This window comes from Megachile rotundata, chromosome 12, assembly GCF_050947335.1.
Source record: "Megachile rotundata isolate GNS110a chromosome 12, iyMegRotu1, whole genome shotgun sequence".
Taxonomy (NCBI): Eukaryota; Metazoa; Arthropoda; class Insecta; order Hymenoptera; family Megachilidae; genus Megachile; species Megachile rotundata.
In genome coordinates this window covers 6,195,367-6,220,789 of record NC_134994.1, presented here as the reverse complement: position 1 = coordinate 6,220,789, position 25,423 = coordinate 6,195,367, and the positions used below count along the sequence as shown (strand labels likewise).

Genomic DNA, 25,423 nt, shown 5'->3' with positions numbered 1-25,423 from the left:
TGGGGATATCAAAGACTTGAGAATCTAACGCGTGGGAATCTAGCGCGTAGGAACCTATCGAATGGGGATATAGAAAATTTGGGAATCTAACGCATGGTGACATAACGCGTGGGATTCTAGCGCGTAGGAATCTATCGAGTGGCGATACCAAAGACTTGAGAATCTAACGCGTGGGAATCTAGCGCGTAGGAATCTATCGAATGGGGATATAGAAAACTTGAGAATCTAACGCATGGTGCCATAACGCGTGGGATTTTAGCGCGTAGGAATCTACCGATTAGGGATATATAAACCGTAGAAATCTAGCTCAAAAAAATATGTAATGCGTAGCGATACATATTACATACATGATAATACATATATCGTATATGAACATGTGTGTAACGCGTGAGAATCAAACATATGGAGACCTATAACGCAAAGCCTTGTGATCTATCAGCAGATCTAATACCTGCGATGTAACACTTGATTTAACACCTATGATTTAACCCGTGGCAATAGAACACACATCTAGCGTAGTAATATGATACATAAATGACAATAACAGAAAATATAAAAGTTTAATTAATTGTAACAAAAGAAATTGTTTAAAACCTAGCAAAATTCAGCAACCAAATAAAACTGCATTCACCATAAATGATAACCCTTTGCGTTCGAGAGGTGACTCTTAGTCACCATTTTATTTAATACAATAATTTGCAATACGCATTTTTTAACTGATTCTATAATATGACACGTGTGATGTATAAACACAGTGAAACAAACAATAGTCAAATTATTAATAAAAAAGTAATAACCTGAAAAGAATTCATTTAACTTTTATACTAGTAAGTTTTAAAATCGCTGTTTGCAAACAGTCAAATTACCTTAGAGTGCAAAGAGATAATACTAATTAATCAGTAATATTATACATTTATACTTATTATAAATTACTGATAATTTCTTGTGATCAACCAGCGAATAAACGCGAATATCTGACGAAAGGTTTGTAAAACGTACTTAACGAGAAAATGATGAAGGTCGATAAATGATATAGGTTCCAGTAGAAATATTTTCATTGAAACAGAAATTTGTACGATGCCGTAAATTACAAAGTAAATGGCGCATGAATAAAATAAAGGCTATTAGTAGCACTGACTGAATTAGAGTACTTCGTGATAGTTTATTTCTTCTTGAATTATTCATGACGCCTTGCAACATCTTGGATACAAACTGGAAGATGGTGACTTCGCGCGGGAAAGTAAATCGGAAATATGCAAGACAATTTTTGTGTACAAAGCTTCCTATTATTCTTGGAAAAACTGAGTTTGAAAGTCCTTGAAAATGTTCAAAGATACCGTTTCGAGCGAAGTAAATACTAAATTTTATGAAATGGGTACATTAACCTTGCAAGTAAGGGATGTAATAAATATAGAGAATAATAGAATAAATATTATGAATGTAGGAAGAGGAAATTTGGGAATATCGAAATTTGGGGTGAGCAGAAATTTGCAAATTTGCAGATTCGAGAATATAGGGATTTGGGAAATGTGGAGATTTGGGAGTTGAAGAAATTTGGGAATGTAGAGATTTGGGGGTTGCAGAAATTTGGGAATATAGAGATTTGGGAATGTAGAGATTTGGGGGTTGCAGAAATATGGAGTATAGAGATTTGGGGAACGTAGAAATTTGCGAATGTAGAGATTTGGGGGTTGTAGAAATTGGGAATATAGAGATTTGGACGTTGTAGAAATTTGGATGTATAGAAATTTTGGGGTTGCAGAAATTTGGAAATATAGAGATTTAGGGGTTGTAGAAATTTGGGTATATAGAGATTTGGGGGTTGCAGAAATTTGGGAATATAGAGATTTAGAGGTTGTAGAAATTTGAGAATACAAATATTTTGGGGGTTGCAGAAATTGGGAATATAGAGATTTGGGAATTGCAGAGATTTGAGCATATAGAGATTTGGACTTTGTAGAAATTTGGATCTATAGAAATTTTGGGGTTGTAGAAATTTGGAAATATAGAGATTTAGGGGTTGTAGAAATTTGAGTATATAGAGATTTGGGGGTTGCAGAAATGGGGAATATAGAGATTTGGAGGACGTAGAAATTTGGAATATAGAGATTCGAGAGTTGTAGAGATTTGGAAATATTGAGATTTGGCAGTTGCAGAAATTAGGAATACAGGAATTTGGGGAACATAGAAATATGGGAATATAGAGATTTGAGGAACGCAGAAATTTGGGAATATAGAAATTTGAGGGTTGAAAGAATTTTAGTATATAGAGACTTAATGGTTGTGGGAACTCTGAAATATGGAGATTTGGAAATTGTAAAAATTTAAGAATACATATAGAGATTTGGGGAACGTAAAAATTTAGGTTATAAAATTTGGAAACATCAAGACTTGAAAATATAGGGATTTGAAGAATATAGAATTTAATGAACATCGATATTTGGTAATATGGAGATTCGAGGAACATAGAAATTTGGAAATTAAGAGATTTGAGTAAAATAGAAATTTGAGAAATTGTTACAAATTTAATGATTGTGGAACACCCATCAGATGTGACAGAAATATAGGAACAAGAGAAGTTTCCGAAAATTAATTATTTATTTTGCACTGCACGAAATTAATAATACACCAGCTTCCGATGGCACCATCCACGTGTAATAATTCATCTTTGCTGTAATTTCCATGCAATTACAGTTGCAAATTTAGTTTCGATATTTTGTTTGCAACCTTATCTCAGTACAAGTATTTGCAATTTGTAAATTCTACAGCATTTAATTAACATTAAATTTGCAAGTGATTGTTTACGTTAAAAATTTACATTTCTTCAAATTCGGGATTTCTTAATTTATTAATAAATTGAACACATTTTTTAACCCCAAAATATTCCACGAAACACATTTTTAATTTTACAAATTTTCAATTATTTAAATATTGAAAAAAATTTCAGTGTAAAAATATATTGCTGCTTTTCTGTAGAATTAAACATAATAAAATTCATATAAATAATTGCAATCAAAATTTTTGTAGGTAATTTCACTTATAAACAATTTTAAATTTCGTGCCATATAGTAAAATGTTAAAATTCATTTATTTATTAAAAATGTTAAAATTTATTTATATATGTAAAATGTTAAAATTTATATTGAAATTTATTTCATTGTTAATTGTAGTAAGTAAAGTGTTAAAACTTATTTATTTATTTAAAATGTTAAAATTTATTTATATATTTAAAATGTTAAAATTTATTTCATTGTTAATGGTTAATTACTATTTTTTGCTCGTCGACCTTGACAATGACCTTGAAATTCTAAAGATCTACACAGTTTATCATAGTAAATTACTGTACGTGATCTAAATGTCATTAAGATGTCAATATGAGGTTACTACTATACATTTTATTATTTATAATAACCGATTGCACCCTATTCTAGTTTCCGAGGTCATCCGAGTATCCCCATATTGTGACACGAATAAAACTCACTCTTATTTACTTTATAGTATATTAAAGTAGAGAACGGACAAGTCAATTACTGTAGATGGCAGCAAACATCCTTTTACCTAAATTGAAAATAAAAATGAACGATCGTTGTACCGACATATCAATCCGTAAATGAAATTTCGCAATTGCCATGTTACTAACATTTCGTTTATCAAGAACAAAAATACTTCCAAACGCGTCTACACTGTACCTCACGTCAGGAAAAAACATTTTAATCACAACAGATTTAATCAAAGAAAACACGGTTGTTGTTCGAGCAATAAACTCTATTTTAAATATTCATAAATTAAACAAATCTCGTAATGTTACACTCAGAGTTAAAATGAAATATCAAACAGATATTTGCAAATATGGAAATATTTGGAGATGTTTAAAAATTTGGAAATTTATTAATGTGAATGTTGAGGAATTTAAAAATTCAAACTCTGCTAACTTAGAAGTTAACTTAGCTGCTAAATTAGCTAATAACTAGCTAATTCATTTTGTCATACTTCTGAAGTTCCATTGTAAAACTTTTACTAACAAGATATCAGAATACGGAAGGCCATTACAAAATAAATCAGAATGTAAAAACTATAAACTTCCTCTAGATTTATATGAAATCTTAAACAATATTAACGGCAAAGGCTAACCTAAATTTTTTAAGGACATGTTTCATTCCATCAAAGCATCAATAAACGACATCATGGTTGCTATTAACCAAATAAGTGGATTCAGCCTTAGAAGCTCCATTAAAATAAACAGATACAGAAGCGAATTTCCAACAAATTACAAAGAAGCAATTTACCAAAGAAACCATATTCGCTAAAATTGATCGTCATTAGAGGAACGTAATTAAAGGGCCAGCGACAGTGCGAAATATCGCGGGGCAGGCATTCGCTCTAAATGTTAGAGTTAGGTATTTGGTCAGAGATAGGTCGGCCCACCGCGAAATAAATCATTTAAATTGGAGGAAAGAGAAATCCCGGCTAATAGCTTAGGATCTTCGTGTGAAGGTGTGTCTCTTGATGCGATTGCGGCGATGAAGTAAGCCCGTAAGGCGAAACATTGGGATGCCCTAATAGGTTTCCAGGTCGGCTGGTCAAGCCGCTTTATGTGGCTACGGTAGCCGATCTTCATGATGAGTATTACTGCTATAATATCAGAAGTTCGTGGTAACCTTTAATAAATCCTTCTTAACTTGTACCGACGCTAGGTTATTGGTATCAGTTGCTTCAAATAATCGGTCTTGTTGCGTTAGACATGGCAATCTTGTCCCTACATGATCATTCTTTATTTTGGTTTTAACGAATGACTGTGATCATGATTAATACTGACGTCATATAATAAAGTGACATATACACACATGACGCGTAACCTATATTATATGTGCGTAACCTATGTCATACTATGACAAACCTATATCTGCACAACCTATATTTGCACAAGGACTGACTTTTGTGTTCAATGTCATTTATAATCTACATAACCAAAAATCTCTAAATTCAAAATATAACATATAAACATTCTTTATGTATCTTAATTTTGCACCAGTAATTATTTAGCTACTTCTGATACAATTACAGAAAAGATAGGTTATGGAGTTAATCCTTGCTGTGCTTTGATGTCAGACTCGTGATGCACTCACAGTTCAAACTTAACAGATCTTACATAAACTTCTATTAATTTTAGCTTGTAGTCCGATTAGAACTTGTGCAGTGAAGGATAAACACAATGTACCTGTTTTGATATTGTAACAATGAATAGTTCTGACAGCCTCTGACAAACAAATCACACTAGGGCTAACTCCTTGCAATACTTCGACGAGTCTGACTCGTGAGGCACTCATGGTGCAAGGGTAATAAATCTTGCTCGTATTATTATGCTTAAATTTGAAGTACAAGTTCAATTATGATCTCTGTTGCTAAGAATCGCTGAATATAAAGTACTAACATTTTAATTTTCTTTTGTTTCAATGTAACTATGACTGACGTATTGACAGCCAACTAACGTATCAGAGAAATAACTAGTGCAAGTCCACATTCAGATATAAAAACCATGACAGTATCAGTACTCCACAATGACCCGTTCTCGAACTACCTAACTCTTAATTGAAAAGCTAACATAAATCACCAACATGATCAACTTGGCCCAGGGCGACTAGAAGGTTCACTTTAAATCGACCAAGAGGAACGGGTGCAGCGCGGCAGCAACTTCGTGTGCTGTTGGACGTGTTAAAACAGCGAATCGTTTAAGGACGTCCAGCAGGAATATCGTCTAGCGAAATACGCTTGCCATGCTGCGGCAAAACGCTAGGAAATCCTGTAATAGGTTTCTGGGTTGACCGGTCAGGGAGCAGACTGTGGTTTTGCGGCAACGGACCCCATAGAAAGCAGAATTCCCTCCGCTTTGGGGGCCAAAGGACAGATCTTCGTACTTTCGTGGTAATACCATAACCTTCGCGCTTCTGTGCATCGCCACCAACGCCCGTGAATAGACTATTGGTACGAGAGCTTCCTCGTTCAATATTGATGGACGATTTTAAAGATGTACCCGACATAGTGAGAGTCGCGGGGAGGTCGCAGAAGCACGTCGCGTTTTGACGCAAATAATTCTGGGAATAATGTAAATTTCACATCGCTGCCTCGTTTTACAGTTCGTTGCCGTTTCCTTAGCGACTGCTGAACGCTTCTCGCGATTGTGTTAAATTTAAAGCGTACGGGGAGATTCCTTCGTGGAATTTACCACGTCTTTCCCCTATTCGGGACGTTCGATGGATGTTTGTGCAAACTCGATTTTCTTGATTGAACTTTGGAGATCGATTTTTATATGGAGAGTAATTAGATTAATCATGTCGATTACATGTTGGAAGATAAAATAGAGAAGTTGTATTTTTGGGAGAATTGCTTTTTTGGACGAAGAATGAATGAATGACTTCGTATTTCGAGGAGTGGAAATACATCTTCAGGTGTAAAAATACTGCCTCAAGGGAAGGTGTAAATGTCAGAATTAAATTTCTGAGGAAAAATATTTGATTTTATGCATCGACTATGAATTGCAGAATAAAAATAGGAGAGACGGAGTATTTTCTTTTATAGAAGGGATACTTATGTGTATGAAGGTCAATGCTGATAAATGTGAATTCAAGTGTTATTATAATTTAGGAGTGGACATATATAAGGTTGTTGTAAGTGAATTGAATGAAGTATTTAAATATAAATGGTCTGTTCAAACCTATCAACTGACTGAAATTTGTAAACTTACTTAAATCTACAAAACCTAATTAAATCTGTCAGTTCACTGGAATCTAGTAGCCTACCTACTTAAATCTATAAACTAACTGAAATATGTAATTTTATCCAAATCTATAAACTTGCTTAAGTCTGTCAACTTATTAGAACCTATTAGCCCACCTACTTAAATCTATATATTTACTTAAATCTGTAAATTTACTTAAATCTATAAACTTGCTTAAGTCTATCACTCACTGGTGCCTACCAGCTTATCTGTCTAAATCTATAAACTTACTTAAATCTGTAAATTTACTCAAATCTATAAACTCGCTTAAATCTATCACTCACTGGAGCCCACCAGCCTATCTGCTTAGATCTATAAACTTACTTAAATTTGTAAATTTACTCAAATCTATAAACTTGCTTAAACCTGTAAATTCCCTCAAATCTATAAACCTGCTTAAACCTGCAAAACTCACTTAAATCTCTAAATTCACTAAAACTTATAAACCCACTTACATATCTAAACTCACTAAAATCTATAAACCGTCTTAAATGTGAACCTACTTAAATCTTAAATAAGTAATAAAAATATTCCTCAATCAGCCCATCATCGAGTCTATATTTCATTACGATAAATAGTTTACGGATCAGCGAAAGTTCGACGAAATTGCATAATAGTTCCAGCAAAGTTCAATTAAATGCATATATTAAGTTTCCGAAAGTGCTCGAATTCCATTCCTTTCGCTGAACTTGAACGTCTATTCAACGAGGAATTCCATTCCCGGGGAGTTTCACATTCATAGAAGAAGTTGAACCGAGTCGACCGGAAACTTGTGTACAAACTACCAAGCTTTTTAGTATCAACTTTTGCTATAATAGCCGCACGTAGCGCGTTGTCGTATCAGAAATCTCGATAATATCATCGACCTTGCGAAACTTTCGCGAGGAATCACTGGTTTTCTAGCTACGTGAATAAGGGTTCGCCTGGAATTTTATCCGCTTATTCGCCTACAATATTTTGTATGCAACGGAACTTACTTTTTCTTTAATGTATTTCTTGGATCTCATCTTAACTCGCTCTACGGCGAAAAATTTATGATGTACAACGTAGAACTTGGCTTTCCTTTTACCGTAGAATTTTGATGAACGAAGAAAATGTGCTACTATGTTCTGGCGAGCTTAATTTTTCATGAGAATTTCTTCATTGTAGGTTCCTCATTATCTGCTACATTTTTTTTCGCGGAATAATGATATTTCTTAACAATTTTTTAATTTTTTGTGATGTGCAATTTGTGAAATGTAGGTTTGTGATTTTCATTAATTCAAGATTTCTTTCAGGGTGGTTCTTTAAAAATTTAATTTCAATTATTTAATTTTAACATTTTGACTGCGTCATCCATATGTGAATAACGCTTAGATTTCCATAGAAATCCTATATAAATTTATTTACGTATTCAACACAAAATTATGAGAATTATGAGAAAGAATATTGTGAGAATATTTGGCAAGGTTCATCAAAAATAAAAATATGACCTAACATATAATCTAGGTTTCCTACACATATGTTTAACAGTACTATAAATAATGGACAATAACATAATCTCGAACAGCAATATTTTATTCGAATTTCAAAGTTTGCCAGGATCCGTGCACAAATTGTAAGATATTTGATACATAACTGTGAGATTGTACGATCATTTGTCGGCGAGTTCAAGTTTTCATAGCAAGTTCTTGTTCTTCTTGCCATAAGCGGTTCCATCGAGCGCCATGCGCAATTTTCTGGAATTGCGTGGGGCAAAATAAAGCACAATTTGTCCCAGAAGAGGTGAACTGGCCCCGAAATTGTCCCGTCGGTGACAGCAATTTACGGCAGTTGTAATCAGTTTGATTAACGCAGACAGCCGCGATAAACACGATGGATGCAACGGGGTTGCTTCATTTCGGGAGGAACTCGCGAAACGTAGGCGAAGTACTACCTGTTAGGTTTATCGAAATATTTTGTTCATTCGTTTTTTATTGACTTCTTTTTTCCACCATAAAATAGTCCGAGGTCTCCAATAAGGCACGAAATAAATAATACAGTGTTTTGAGATACCAACCCCCTTTGTTTTTAATAACTTTTGCTTTAAATTATGGTCACTGGTTTCTAAACAGCATTATGGTCACTGTTCTCTAAATACTAATACGTAGTGTGTAAACAAATTATATAAACAAAATTTTGCATAATAATATTAGGACGAATAAAAACTTTCAGACGTTCCATAAATATATCAACAGTTGATATAAATATGTATAAATATACCAATGTTTAAGAAGGTGTTTTTGTTTCATATACAAAAATATGCAATTTAATAATTTATCCTACCACCACGAATTATATCGAAAATCCGATTTGGCATACTACCAATCAGATCTTTTACTACATTTTCTCCGATACTGTTCCATATGTCAGCTACTGCAAGCTTTGATTCATCTACATTTGAATGTGTTATTTTAAAAAATCGCTCGTAACAACATTCCCCATAAATTTTGTGCGGGATTAACGTCAGGAGAACGTGCAGGCCAATAACTGAATGTTATATTCAGCAAAACGACATCTTAATGTACGTATAGATTTATGAACCGATGCAATATCTTGCGTGAAAATGAAATTTTGCGGTGTTCTGTTCAATAATACTCTGAATAATTTTCTAACGTATCTAATATACATTCTAATGTACATATATTAATTCGGTATAATGTTATATTATTAATTAGGACGAAGTTTAGTATTTTATCTCTAAATTGGTGACTCAGACATAAAATTATATTTACGGATATGTAAAAAATGAAGGCTGCGGTAATACTTGTAGAGAAAAAAAAACACATTACGACTGATTGACGACTTATTTCAAAGTCAGAGAAATCGATAAGTAATCGCTAAAATATCGCTATAATTATTGCTGTTCATTTCGTGAAAATGCTAAAAAAATTTTCATGACTCGAAAAACGCATAAACCATAAGACACCACAGAAGTTGCATTTCGAAAAACATTTCACATCTTTTCGTATATCGTGCCAATACGAATTAAAACCATCTGGTCCATCTAGATTGAATTTTTCCTCGTCACTAAATATAACCTACAAAAATCAAATTGTGACTACAAAACATTCGTTTATTATAAAATAAATGTTTTTACTAACATTTTCCCAATCTGAACTCATGTTTGCTTTAGCGAACGAAAGTCTCGTTGATTTATTTTCCTTTTTCAGTAGTGGTGTCGATATCGATTTTACCGTAACGATGTGCGGCTACGATGGTTCTGAATGGTATTTTTTGCAACATTTCATTTGCAATCATCTCTCAGTTGAATGAATGATATGGTCAAGTTAGAAGCTAATCGTAGTTTTACGTTTATCTCAAGGAAACACTTTTGAAGGGTGACCTGAACGGTTCTTCTCGCCATGATTACGTCCTTTACTAACGTACTCCGCAATAGCACTTTTTGAACGACCATTTTGTTTCGCAATATAACCGTAACCTTTGCCTTCAATGCGGAAAGCATCGATCACGACTTTTTCTCTCTGAAAGTTCTTTTCACGAGGCATTTCACTTTTTAACTTTTATAAACGAATTTTATGAATGTAAAATGAAACAAATGAAGGTAAGATGATTAAGTCTACTTATGAAACTCGATTGACATCGACATAAGGAAAATACATGAGGATCGTATATTTATGAAACTTGAATATCAAATTTTATGAAACCTAGATTATTATTTACGTTAATACGACAATTTTATTTCATGCGGTTTATTGTTTACAGGCAAGAATCTTAGATCTTTGAAAGTATGAGGGTTGGTATATTGAAATGCACTGAACCATATGTACCACTATTAGGTTTGCAAACATTTTTATATTATCTTTCAAAACTAAGCAAATTGGAAAGAATAAAAAATTATAAAAAGTATAATAAAGTTTTGTTAATGTAACTGATTGAAATTCTTATTCGTTAAATTTTAATATTAAATTTGATGAACAAGTAAAGTTGTAAAGAAACATAAAACAAGTAAAAATATAAAAATATACAAATGTAAATTAAGTAAAGATTCCTTTTAAATAGCTCATTTAAAATTAAAGAAATTACTGTGATAATTTACTAAAACATAAAAAATAATTTTATGAAATAATTTATGTTTCAACCTCTATTTAATTATTTCCTACTTTATTTCCAACCTAAAATTGACTGCACATCAAACGTTCGTAAATCTACCGTTAATGAATAATTCTGCAGAAAAAGAAATGTGGGTCGCAAAATTATTTATGTACCAATCGAATACATAGTGTGTATCATTTAATATTGACCACTACTTTTCAAACATTTCCTTTTGGTAAGAAAATATTTTCAACAAATATTACTCAATTTCTATCTGTTACATCTCTATATGTTAAACTTTCATAAAATACATTTTTTAATTGAATGTTAAAGTCACTTCCATCTTTCCAAATGACACTGCATATATTTTTATACCCGGTGATATGGTTTCGAATTAAAACATTTATCTTTAAATGACAGAGATGGTAACACAGAAATTTTATTTAAATTAAATTTATAATGACTCTGGAACTGTTAAATCGATATGTTCATTAAACTTTAACGATGATAATTTTATCACTTTTGATTTAAAAAAGTATCACAATTAGCAGCGTCACATGAAGTTTTCATAATTGTTATTTTATTATTTGAAATAAATTTTTAATTATTCGACTTGTACATTCTTTATGTACGAAAATTGGGACACAAAGTAAAAAATACTTATTTTGTAATATTTGCGTAAAAATAGTTATGACTGGAGATAAAAATATTCTTTTTTCAATAATTTGGAACCTTAATTATTTCTAAAATATTTGGAGCTACAGATAACTTGTAAAATTAAGTTTCAAGATTGCATATTTATAAACACTTCAAATTCAAATCACAAAAATATTTCTTAAGAATCTAATAATAAATATACGAAATATATAAAATTACAAATTATCCTTACATGTAATTTTACAGAATGAAATTGCATAATATAATAATAAATTTCCTGACTTGAAAAATAGAAAATCAGAACGATTACAGCGACAATGAGTAACGCAGAAGTTAAATTATTCATTACATATGCAAACGATTCCGAAAATTTAGACGATTATTCGGTGGAAGGGAATAGCGAGGTATGGCGTAATCAGGGGTCTCGAGAAATTTTGTAACAGTTCGAGGAGGTCAAAAGTTAGAAGTTAATCCGCACGAATCTAAATTAAGTCCCGCGAGCGAGGTGGGTTAGATAGATAGCTACTGGGCACGTTTAGTTAGAGTAGAATAGTTACACTGGTAGATCCAACCCTTTAATTTTCTCGGCCGAAATATTCTGGAGAAGTGAGACACACTTGGAAATAGTTTTCGTTTAATAAATACGATTTTCGATGACAAATAATTTTCGTAGAATATCCGATAAACAATTATATTTGACAATGTACATAAAGAAAATAAAAAGTGCAGTTGATATAGAAATACAGAGTTATGTTTAAAAAATTTGTTATTATTTGTACAACTGTCACTGACGATGTACGTAAAGAAAATAAAAAGTGCAGTTGATATAGAAATACAAAGTTATGTTTAAAAAATTTGTTATTATTTGTACAACTGTCACTGACGATGTACGTAAAGAAAATAAAAAGTGCAGTTGATATAGAAATACAGAGTTCTATAAAAAAAAATTTGTTATAAAAATTGTAAAACTGGTATACATACAATATGTATAATTAAAAATTTTCAGCTATTTTATTTCTTTAATTTTTGTGCAATGAACAAATAATAATTTAAATTTAGTTTAAGACTTCTCCACATTTTTACCTCCTAAGTATGAAACTTAAAATATTTTTGTAACACGTGGAAAATTTTTATTAAAAAATTTGGGTGCCCAATTTTAATCATGGCATCCACTGGACTTTCGCATAATTAAATAATCTGACATTCAACATTTGTCAAATTTTGAAACTTGACAGTTTTTTTATTTGAATAAAAATTGTGCAGGTAGCAAAGAAAAACTGCTAATTTTCTTCGTAATGTAAAAATTATCCTTATCAATATAAACTATTTGTAATTTGTTGTGAAGATCTAAAAGTAGTATTAGGACCAATAAGAAACCAGCAATTTAATAAAGTAAATGACAGGCAATTGTTCGAAAGTAGAGGAAAAGGACGTAGCTTATAAGACAAGGTGAAGATTCATTTAACAGTAACGAAAATTACCAAAGATTTAGGATCCACTTAAGCAGCTCCTTGTCCCTGCTTCACACAAAATAAGCTTGTAAGTCAAGGCATTATAGTTTTTCCAGGTAAGCTTTCAGCTTATGTAAGAGTTTCTCAGTGCACTGCAGCTCCAGCGAGATAAAGTGTGGTCCACGAAAAATAGATTTTTCCTTGCCTCAGGCAAAAAGAACATGATATTTCTTCTTTAATAAGATGGTGCCTTAATTTTGTTACATAGATGGTTATATTTATTTCTGATTAAATATTTTTCACTTGTATTATTATAGATTGTTTCATATTAATCACATACTAGATTTTACATGATATGATGTAGAACCTAACCTCAAATTACTTTTGGTAATTCTGTGGAGGTTTTAGGTCGTTGCTAAAAAGTTATTTACAAAAATGTATGTGGTTTTTAGTATATATCTCTTAAACTATTGATGTCAGGAAAAAAAGTTTCGAACAAAACTTGAAGCTCCTAAAAATCTCTACAAAAAAGGTTATATACCTTTTTCGTGTAGACCTATTGCTTTAACTGTTATGACATATATTGTATATATTAGTATATATGTATACATGTAAATATATATTACTATATATCTCTTAAACTATCGATGTCAGGAAAAAAAGTTTCGAACAAAGCTTGAAGCTCCTAAAAATCTCTACAAAAAAGATTATATACATTTTTTATGTAGACCTATTATTTTAACTGTCATGACGTGAAAACTAATTTAGAAGAGCTTTTTCCTAACTCTGCTCAAATCCAGTAACCTTAAAGCAAAATTACAGGAACAAAAAAGTGAGATAGATGAGAGTAAATACCGTAATAAGACTTTATATGGAAGCTAAATAATTTTGATTTGTAGAATGGTACACAAAATGGTACACTTAATACACAACGTTAACGATAAACATAGAAACATCAGTGCATTATTTCACGGTTATAAGATAGTTAAATGATCGAGCTTGTTTTCCGCGGTTAATAAATTGTGACAATTAACCAGAGCTGTTCTGAACATACTCGAAGCGTCAGTTATTTCCATTCATACATTGCCATTCAAGAGCCGGTCTACAACAGAGCAAAATGAAAGGTGTTGGCAACGGTTAAGCACGTTTTCCGCTCAATAATGACCAGCTATTGCACAATTGGGAATTACGCGCTGAATTTGAGCTACCGCATGTTTAATTCAGAGAGCGGAGATTATTAATCTGATCCTCTACTTTCTGTCGCGCGTGGACACGTTTAAAATTATCGTACCTCTGCAGAACTATTTAATGGAAACGAGTTTAAAACTGAGAGAATAATGGCTGAAATAATGAGTCACCGAGTGAAGATCATGAATATTTTTGCTGGATACTGAAATTCGATATTATAAAAACGTCAACTTTTGTCTTTTTCGAAAATATTAGTATTCGGTTATTACATTAAAATAAAATTAAAATTTATATAAAATTTATTAAATAGATGTTGCTTGATATTTTAACTTACAATTAGGTTAAATAAGGTGCTTCAATTCTAAGTTCACATTTGCAGAAAAATTTATTTATTTAAGTTATATTAATTTCATTATATTTTTTAATTCTTGTTTCAAATTTTAAAACCTATTTTTCTAGTATTATACAATAACACTTTTTATTAATAAATTATGACAGTAATACGAAATAAGAGCAGCAAACTCGCGGATAATTTGACGCGATGCAGAACAGATCAGCAGTTTACTGTTTATAGGAGCCATGTTTACCGTTTGAGGTTAGTTTAGCCTCATTAGTAAGTTCACGGACTTTATTCCAAAATGCTGCACTTGTCTACGAATTTAGAAGGTAATTTCTATTTTCTGCCGACGTCTTCAATTATTAAGAATGACGGACATTTTGAGATCCATTAATTGATCTGTTTATTTTGAAAGTAGGACAAGTCTTCGAAGACATGAAGACAACAATAGATAGCACTTTATATATTTTTCTCTGTAAGCAATTTATAGAGAAAATAATCGAAATTCCATAACATTTGGTTTGTGGAAATTTGAATGATGTATTGGAAGATTGTTTACTTTGAAAGTGGTGTAAGTTCGCCTTAAGTTTAAATTAATTTTAGCAAAGTATTATATGTACATTAGGGTACAATTTATTTCTGGTAAATTTGAGCAATATAGTATTTCTTTATATAATATTTCTTCATTGTCTATGTAATATTCTGTATAATATTCTATGTAATATTTCTATGTAATTTGTATGTAATATGTCTATATAGTATTTTTTTTTTTATTTCAACACGTAGAATAAATCAATTGCAAATGGGTCAGCCTTATACTTGTCTTGCTTTCATAAAACTCAAATTTTAATAAAATCATTACAGTAAATAAGCTTAATTTTTCCTCGCCACTAAATATAACCTACAAAAAACAAATTGTAACTACAAAACATTCGTTTATTATAAAATAAATGTTTTTACTAACATTTTCCCAATCTGAACTTATGTTTGCTTTAGCGAACGAAAGTCTCGTTGATTTATCTTCTTTTTTCAGTAGTGGTGCCAATATCGATTCTGCCATAACGATGCGCGGCTACGATGGTTCTGAATGGTATTTTTTGCAACATTTCATTTGCAATCATCTCTCAGTTGAATCAATGATATGGTCAAGTTAGAAGCTAATTGTAGTTTTACGTTTATCTCGAGGAAACACTTTTGAAGAGTGTCCTGAACGGTTCTTCTCGCCATGGTTACGTCTTTTATTAACGCACTCGGCAATAGCACTTTTTGAACAACCATTTTGTTTCGCAATATAACCGTAACCTTTGTCTTACGTATTTAATTGGCTAAATTCGATTTTATCTGTTTTTCTAGTGTTTTAAGTAGTGAAGTTACTAATATTCATTTCTAACGCCCCTATGTTGCATAAATGGCACATCTATAATTTTTCAACAAACAACAACTCAAAAATTCAATTAAACACTTTCTTCATAAATCTCCTTCACACTTCAATTATTTTATTCAAGGAAAATACATTATCTGATAAGAAGATAAACCCTTCTAATGCCTCAAAGCTTGCTTGTTCCCGCATTTATTAGTAAAATTACAAGTTATGCAGACAATACACACTCGGTATATTTAACAAGCTCCAAAAGAAATCTTCTATACAGTTTCTGAAAGATATACCGCTACCAACTTCCTTTCGTCGACGAGCTGCTTCCACGAATTTCCCATCTCGAAGAAACAAAGAAAGAGATCTTTATCTTCTACGGTATTAACGAAAGAAAGAATCTCAGAGAAGCAGAAGAGAGAATCAGGGCGTTGTTACCTCATTCAAGAAAAGAATACACGGCCCTACTCTGATCTCAAAAATCGTCGCTAGAACTTGCCTCTTATAAATTAAATCAACAGGGTATTTTATAGAAGTCTTTCGTTTTACTTGAGTCGCGTTTGCAAAGAAAAGAGGATGCGAAGAGGATTATCAGAGGACTTGTTTATGAGGGATACATTAGAATTAGGTGGGGAACATGGCGCCTAGTTTCTACTAAAAATTATTGTCGAAGACAATTTGAAATTTCAGTAAAATGAAAATTTGGAAATTTGAGAATTTTTGGTAACATAGAAAATTTGGAAATTCGAGAATATTGGTATCATAGGAAATTTTAATGTGAAGAAATTTTTGTATATATTTGAAAGTTTAAATATCTGGAATTTTAGAAAAATGAAAGTGTAAGAATTTTTAGAAACGTGTGAATTTTTGAACATTCGAATAATTTTAGACATTTGAGAATTTGTGAATTTAAGAATTTAAAGATAGAAGAATTTGAGAATTTAAGAATTTCAAAATCTGAGAATACGATAAAAATTTTCAAAAGTAAGAATTTGCTGTTGTAGGTGCAAGAAAATCAGAAATTTAAATATAAATCACTAAAATTATTAAAAATTATAACTTCACAAAATTTGAAAATTTTTAATATCCTCCAGCATATATCAGTTCCTCTTCCCAAAAACCTCAAGAGTTTCCTAGTTTGCCACAAAGATCTCTACGTCGATAGAGGAATGAAAAGATGCTAAAAAATGCACTACATATTTCGCGTAAATTGCATGAAAATGAAATTTCCCTCGCACTTTCCTTTCGCCGCATTTCCGCGAAATACTCTCCACGCTCAGAAGATTATCAAAAATGAAATTGAAAGATAAAAGGTGTCTCGATTTAACCTCGCCAGAATTTTACGTTTTATGCGTGACGATGTAACAGTTAGATCGAATCGAATCGATCCTCTCTACAGAGCCATCTTCGAGATGATCCGGTTTGTCCTCCTCATCTCGGTTTCTCCATTGACAATAGCCTCCATCGCTTGAATTTCGAAGCAATAGCTCGCGGACGCAATCGTCTATACGGTCTGCGGGCACGGAGCGTATTCAATGAAATTCGATTATCCTGCACGATCTTATCGCTCGAGGGCAGGTGCAAGATCGTAGCATGAACTTAGGTACATCCAATTTCCGGGGAAGAATTACCTCGTCGAATCTAAGACACCGACAACACAGCCGTAACCACGACTTAACTCGCCATCGTCACAGACTTCTGTTTATCTCCGACCTTTCTTGCGGCCCTTTTCCTCGTTCTTGTAAATTTACTCTTTCTTTATACATTTATCTCGTGTCTTTCTGTACTTTCTTCCCGTTGTCCTTCCTGCGATTTCTTTGTTTTAAACACGAATCCTCGTAATTATTTAACCTTTTTTCTTTCATGATTGTGTCATAATTATTGCAAGGAAGGTTGAAGTGTCGAGTAATGTTAGCAATCTTGTAAATTAAATTTTAAATTAAAAATTAAAATAATTCTACATGTGATCACTATATTTTGTGTATATCATTAATAGTTTCAAAATTGTTAAATTCATTTGTTATTAATTTAAATTAAATAAAATATAATTTGACGAAAGAAATCTGTTCCATTCCTAACCTCAAAAGTCATGTCCGAAGAGCTTAAGTCCTAAGAGGTTAAAATTACAAAAAAGGTATTACTCTTAAATTCTTGATCCACTCGTGATTAAACCTTTATCGCCCGCCCTAACAATTCAAATATTTCTAACTTAATATTTCCTCACATTTTCTCCGACAATTCCTTGTAGCTGCACCTTTTACCCTTCGTGGCGGCTAGCATATCGTCTTGAGTGTAATTTTATTATCTTTCTCCCCCTTTGACTGAACTTTTCTTCTTTTCTTCACCTTAGCACACCGGTCCGTGTTGTTATTTAAGCCGCATTTTACCCTTGCATCCTTCCCTTCCTTTTACCGACTGCAACGCCGACGACCGACCCTCCCGCTGCTTTTTCTTCTTCTTTTCTGATACAGATGCAAACTTCCCTTTCACCACGTTGAAATTATGCAAAGAAGGAGACGATGGCTATCTCCGTGCAGACTTACTGTTGCTTTTGCCTTTGCCATTGCAACCACCGTGTACATTTGGCTGAAGCGGAATAAGGCCGCGATTCTGAGAACGCTCCTCGTCTAAGTGGCAAGGAATATGGTACTTTTTTCGAGCGAGTATGTTACTCGGCAAAAGGGAATTTTATGTCTTTACGCTTTTTATGACCGTTCAATAGGGTGTTCCTTCCGGTGAAGACCTTTTACCTGGTTTATAACCTTTACCCTTTTTCTAGTAGATTTTTGATAAATTATAGTGCTGGTTTTATGTCTCAGGAATTTATCACTTTTGACACTTGAGATGTTCGACGTAACCTTGTCTCCAATTCTCAATTTAAAATTATTCAATTTTGTAATTTATACTTCTATAAATTTTTAAATATTCAAACTTAATCTAAAATTCCTGGGCTCAAGAATTTTTTAGTATTAAGATCATAAATTATCCCATAAGATCTTATCCCCCATTCCTCCTTCATTAAAAATTATAAAATCGGAGCTAAAAAACTTTGACTACTAGTACGAGGTAACTAAATCAATTATTACCGTAGGTAACAGTTAATTGAAATTCGACGCGTTTAAATCCGGGCGAATTTCTAAAAATACGTTCGACCGGCTGAACGGGAATCAGCAGAATTCATCAGGGTTAAGAAGATAATCTTCGGGAGGAGATAGATCCTGTTGGAAGTACCTGGGGAAACGATATTAGGACGTACTCACAGTGCACGTGCAGCATCATCCGTTTGCTGACTGACGGTGGTACTCCGTTACTTGCGATGCACAGATAGGCACCCATCTCGCTTCTGGTTACTTTCGACAGAGTCAGCGTTTCTCCCTCGGCTGTAGCGACTGCAATACACAAACAGAAGAAAGGAATTTCAAAACTTGTCTATCAAGAAGGACTATTTTATTTGTCTGAAACTGTTTTCCTATTTCTAATTTATGGGTGATCGTTTGCAATCTGCGGATGTCCATGGATTTATGATAGAAGACTGTACACGGTGCTAGGTATGCAAGATGGTATATTCGTGAAAAGGCGCTGAACAAATAGAACTGCGAATGAGCGTTTTCTCTTATACTTTACTTCTTGAACTTTAAATGAACTCTAAACTAAAATGAAATAATTTAAATATATTCTATTGAACATACTGCATGTTGAAGGTCACGCACGTGAATAAACTCTTGACGCTTTGATATGACATTAAGAAATATATAAAATTTCATTTATGGTGAGTGAAGGTCACCATTTCTCGAAAAATACAGATGTAAAAATATAAAAATTGATATACATTGCTAGTGAAATAAGGTGCGTTTAAAAAGGGGACTGGCATAGAACACGTTAGAGCAACGGAAAAACGAAACTCGCAGCATATGATCTTCGATTGCTTTCCTATATGCGTGTCAAGTTTAACAATCGGTTGCGTTGTTCTTTAGTAATTGTCCGTTGCAGTTAATCGCGAGCTGTGGCTTTGGCGATTCTGGAAGACGAGTGATTTCCACGAGCAGAGAACGTGCATAAAATTCTGTTTTAATCTTAAGAAAACAGCACCGGAGGGGAAGATGCTTCAAATTGCTTTCGGTGATAAAAGTCGTCAGCAGACTTTTTTCTTCTCCCGCCTCAAACGGGCACCGAAATGGCGACGTTTCGATACTCGAGAAGACATACTTACAAAATCGCAGGAAGAGTTAACGCGGATTCCGAAATCGGCTTACCGGAAGCATTCGCAATTTGGAAAAAGAGGTTTTATAAATGCATACGTGCAGAAGGAGATATTTCGAAGGCGATATACTGTAAATGCCATAAACCTTCGAACAAAAGATACGTAACAGTCCCAGAACATTTTGAACGCACTTAAAACTTTTCACTAGATCTTTTGTTGTTAGTAAATTGTAACTCTGAAATTTTGTAGTTGGAATGTCTAATGAGCTCTTTTGAAGTTGCTATTTCTTTATTATTAATTGCCACTGTTTGACTAGGTTTATATATTTTGGGGTCGCTGAACTTTTCAAACATACCTTGTATATAGAATTCTGCGATGCTAAACAGATCACGTAATCTATGAGAGCCATGGTATATGGGTTACATGAGTTATGTTCTCGTAGATTTTGATTACCATAAATGCATAAACATGTAGAGTCAAGATTTAAAACGAATGTTACATCTCGATTTTAAGTTACCTTAGGAATGTAACTTGTCATTACAGTGTATTAATATTTATTTTTTGGTTTTTAATTAGTTGCTCTCGAAACTTTGGTTGAATACAAAAAATTGGCAGACATTTGATCTTATCGATTTGAATTATTTCTATTCACATTTTAAGTCTGCGTAAAAGTGTTTTTTACCTCAAGGGGTTAATTGTAACTTTCACTGATATATAACAGTGATTTCAAAAAAAGATGTTTATGATAATTTTTTATTTTTATCTGAGTTTTGTGAAAAGTGATCAGTCAGTATTTTTCAACTTTTCGATCTTTGAAACAGACTTTCAACAGTTATAATAATTTTGCCTGTTAAATCTAACAAGAATAATCATTGTCAAGTAACGAAACTTGTTAAAATATTTTCTGAAAGTGTATTTCGAAACAGAATTCTAATATTTCTAATGGAATTCCCTCGATGCCAATGTAATCCTACTTATACAAGATCGTTTAACCGTATCAAGTAAACAATTGAATTGTATTTCCATCTAAACATATCGGATTAACCATGAATACATGGTAGGAAGCTTAAGACCTTGCCATCATCCCTTTCAACTCGACACGTCGATACTACACCCTCGATCTCTCTATGAAGTGCTAGGGAAAGCGTAGTTTCACCTGTGCTTGAGAATCAATGTTCTCTGAAGAGACCAGAAATTCTATTAGAAAATGTTGACGCCTCAGTGCGTTGGATTCTTCACTTGGAAAGTGAAATTGAATTCTTCAATTGAGGTGAAAATGAATTCTTCAATTGAACTGAAAATAAATTCTTCCATTTTCAGAAAGAGATTCAAGAAATTAAATATAATATTAAAAATATATAACGGTTGAAATTATTATACCCATGTTCCTATTTTGATAACTTCATGAAATTAAATATATACTTTAATTTTTACAATTTATTGTTTTTACAGTATAATACTGTGTATGCTTTTACAGAATAATGCAAATTTGCAGAATATTATTATTGGAATACATTATGTTGCATATTTTACATCAATACACCAATTCGTTTGAAATAAAAATATTACTGAAATATTAGATTAATTAATGAAAATAGAAAGGATAACTCTTTTTATAAAAATCACCATTTCGACTAAAACCTTCAAGTTTTATCAAGAAAAGAAAGTTCAATATAGGAAATAAAGAAGATTATATTCCAGAGAAAGATAATTTGTTTCTTTGTATTTTAACGAGGGAGTCCTTTTAATTGGGTCACGTATTTGTCGTCTAAAATTTCTTAACACGGGGTTCGCCAACGTCAAAGTTTACCTTTGCTTTGACATTGTTTCTCCAAAGAATTTATCGTGTTTTCTGAACTCTTTCGTATGAAACGTGACAAGAAAACCGTAGTAAATTTAAAGATAGAGAAAGAGAAGAACCGAGACAACGTTGCTTTCTCTTGGAAGGTGCTATTGTACTATGAACTTTCAATGCTGAAATTCAAATTCCTTTTAAATTCTTCTCGGCTCTTTGTGCATCATCTCGAAAAGCTGTCACCTGCTGATGTAAATCCCCTTTTACCGAAGTATACCTCAACAATATTCAAAAGACGCCACTGTATCATGCAACAAAGAAATAGGAGTGTGAAGAAATATTGTAGAATTTGTCGAGTCCTCTGCGATTTCGTGTGACTTTGGAACTTTAAAAATTTTGGGGTTTGGTGATGTAAAATGTAGGAATTTTGAAATGCTGGAACTGTGAAATTTTTTAATATTTGGATAAGGGGATTTTTGAAGTTTAAAATGCTTGGAACTTTGAAATCTTTTAATATTGGGATGAGGGGGCTTTGGAACTTTGGAACTTTGGAACTTTGGAACATTGGACTTTTGAATTTTGTAGCTTTGGAATTTTAGAACTGGAGGATTTTAGGATTTTCGGATTTAGGGGTCTTGAAACTTTTTAACTTTGTAATATTTGCATTGTAATATTAATATTTGTAATATTAGGATTTGGAAGTATGGAGATTGAAATGTTTAAACTTTTGGAAAATTTGGAGTTTGGGACTTTCAGAATTTTGGAATTTGGAAATTTTGGGATTTGGGAATTTTGGGATTTGGGAATTTTGGGATTTGGGAATCTTGGGATTTGGGAATTTTGGGATTTGGGAATTTTGGGATTTGGGAATTTGGGATTTGGGAATTTTGGGATTTGGGAATTTTGGGATTTGGGAATTTTGGGATTTGGGAATTGGGGGATTTGGGAATTGGGGGATTTGGGAATTGGGGGATTTGGGAATTTTGAGATTTGGGAATCTTGGGATTTGGGAATTTTGGGATTTGGGAATTTTGGGATTTGGGAATTTGGGATTTGGGAATTTTGGGATTTGGGAATTTTGGGATTTGGGAATTTTGGGATTTGGGAATTGGGGGATTTGGGAATTGGGGGATTTGGGAATTGGGGGATTTGGGAATTTTGAGATGTGGGAATTTTGGGATGTGGGAATTTTGGGATTTGGGAATTTGAGATTTGGGAATTTGGGATTTGGAAATTTTGGGATTTTGGGATTTTGGAATTTTGGAATTTGGGAATTTGGGATTTGGAAATTTGGGGATTTTGGGATTTGGGAATTTGGCAATTTTGGGATTTGGGAATTTGGGAATTTAGGAATCTTGAAATTTTGGAAACTTGGAATTCTGGAATTTTGGAATCTTGGAATCTTGGAATTTTGGAATCTTGGAATTTTGGAATCTTGGAATTTTGGAATCTTGGAATTTTGGAATCTTGGAATTTTGGAATCTTGGAATTTTGGAATCTTGGAATTTTGGAATTTTGGAATTTTGGAATTTTGGAGTCTTAGAATCTTGGAATTTTAGAATTTAAAAATTTGAAATCTTGATCATTTTCAATTTTCAAGCTTTAGAACATTGGGGTTTTAGAAGTTTGGACGTTTAATACCTTGGATCTTTAGAATTGCAAACTGTGAAATTTTGGATCTTCAAAATTTGTTAACATTGAAGTTTCAAAATTTCTGAATTTTAGGACCTAGGGATTTTACAGATTTACAACTTCAAAACAGTCGTATTTCAAGGTTTTGAATTTTTTATTTTTAATATTGTGAGAAAATGTGAATTAATTATTTTTGAATTTACGAGCCTTAACACAACTTTCAATTTTCGATCATAAAACTATTCCATTAAAAATTACCATCGTAACTGTTAAATGAACAATTATTAATTGCAATTGTTAAGTGAACAACAAACAACCAATTATTTAATGAATTGTACAAATGTAATACAAGTTATAATTGTTCATTCAAGGAAAAATTACGAATGAAATTGAAATTCACAATGTTGTTAATTCCTCAAGTTCATCGTTGATTCTTACATAAATGAATAAGAATTTTAATTATTTGAAGTCCTGATTGTAACATATGCAATTTTTCAACTCTTCAAATTTTAAATTTTCTTATAATAATGCATTAAAAACTAATTAAAGATAATTAAGTGATCTTACTTTTCGTTTTTCCACCAGAGAGACCAGCACGAGAAATAATTTCACCGCCATCTTCCCGTTTCCAAAGGATCTCCGGTTTCGGATATCCACGAGCTTTGCACACTAGTTTCGCGGATCCACCTTCCGGCACCATTAAATCGTTCGATGTTTCTTCGGATATTATGTCCGGTGGTATCACCACTTCTAAAAACGCGCTCTGTAAATTCATAAAAAGAATAATTACATTTTTTAGCAACTGCGTTTAACCCTTAACGGTCACTCGGTGTACGAAACAACCCCAGCTAATTTAATTTCAATTTTAGCCACGTTATAAAATAATTAAAAATTTGAATAAACACCTTTTTTGAAACCCCGGTATTTTTTCTTCAAACTAGTATACATTTATTGAGAGTATTCAGCTAAAATTTAAGCTCCGTATATTGACATCAAAATAAGTTTTGAATTTTTCTGTGAAAATTTATTCTTTCAATTTTTTTCACATTTCTAAATTTTTGTTATATTCATTGTTTAAATTTACTAAAATCAGCTGTGAAATATTGTAAAATAACTGTCAAAGATTATTTATAATTTTTTTTCAAGTTAAAATAATGAGAAGTTTCTTTATAAAATTTTTAATAGCTGAGCTCTTAAACGCTCCACTGTGCCGGATATATTATTCTGCTGAAGTGCGACCGTTATGGGTTAATCATCTATTAAATTATACGTCTACAATATCGGATCACATGCATTATTTCAACCCTTTGAAACATGATGAATACCATCCTTTTGTCATTTATAATTACTGAAATGCATATCTTCACATTTTCATTCTCTTTCTATTTTACTATAGTTTCATATTATTAAACAGTCTTATGTTTTGAATGTAAAATTTGCAAATTAATATACAACCTGACAACTGACAATTAATTATATTAACCCTCTATTGCATGGATTTTTATGTCAAGTTAAAAAAGATGTAGGTAAAATAAATTACGGAGTGAAACCACCTTCCAAGTTTTTATTTTACAAAATAAATGAAAAAAGAGGTTCACGATAAAATTGCAAGAGTGTGCTGTATGTGACAAGTATATCCATACATTTATTATAAATAATGATTAAATAAAAAACTATTTATCTGAATTATTTATGAGATTCAAGAGCAATGTCGACTCACTCTCGAAATAGTGCAAACGAGACTGGTCAAAAAACAAACTGTAAAATTTTATTAAAGAATGTTATTTACCCTTTTTTTACTTATAACCAACATGCTCGAAGTTTTTAATATTGTCTACTTTACTAACATTTGAAAAAGAGAATTGTGAATGGACTGCATTAAATTGTGGTCCTTGAAATAATTTTGCTATTACATCCCCAACTTCTCGCTCTTATTTAAATAAT

At 32.2% G+C, this 25,423-nt stretch overlaps 1 protein-coding gene across 9 annotated transcripts in view; it reads right to left on the bottom strand.

The window, feature by feature from the left end:
• LOC100881812 (lachesin) overlaps positions 1–25,423 on the bottom strand; it is a 491,556-nt gene that overhangs the window by 124,376 nt on the left and 341,757 nt on the right. For all 9 annotated transcript variants that reach the window (XR_013040183.1, XM_076538479.1, XM_076538482.1 and 6 more), the window contains 2 exons: positions 24,047–24,242; positions 19,112–19,240 (listed from right to left, as the gene is read on the bottom strand). Coding sequence is in view for 8 of the 9 variants with exons in the window: in XM_076538479.1 (XP_076394594.1) it covers positions 19,112–19,240; positions 24,047–24,242 (325 nt within the window). In the remaining variant the exon portion in view is untranslated. The remainder of the gene's footprint in view (positions 1–19,111; positions 19,241–24,046; positions 24,243–25,423) is intronic.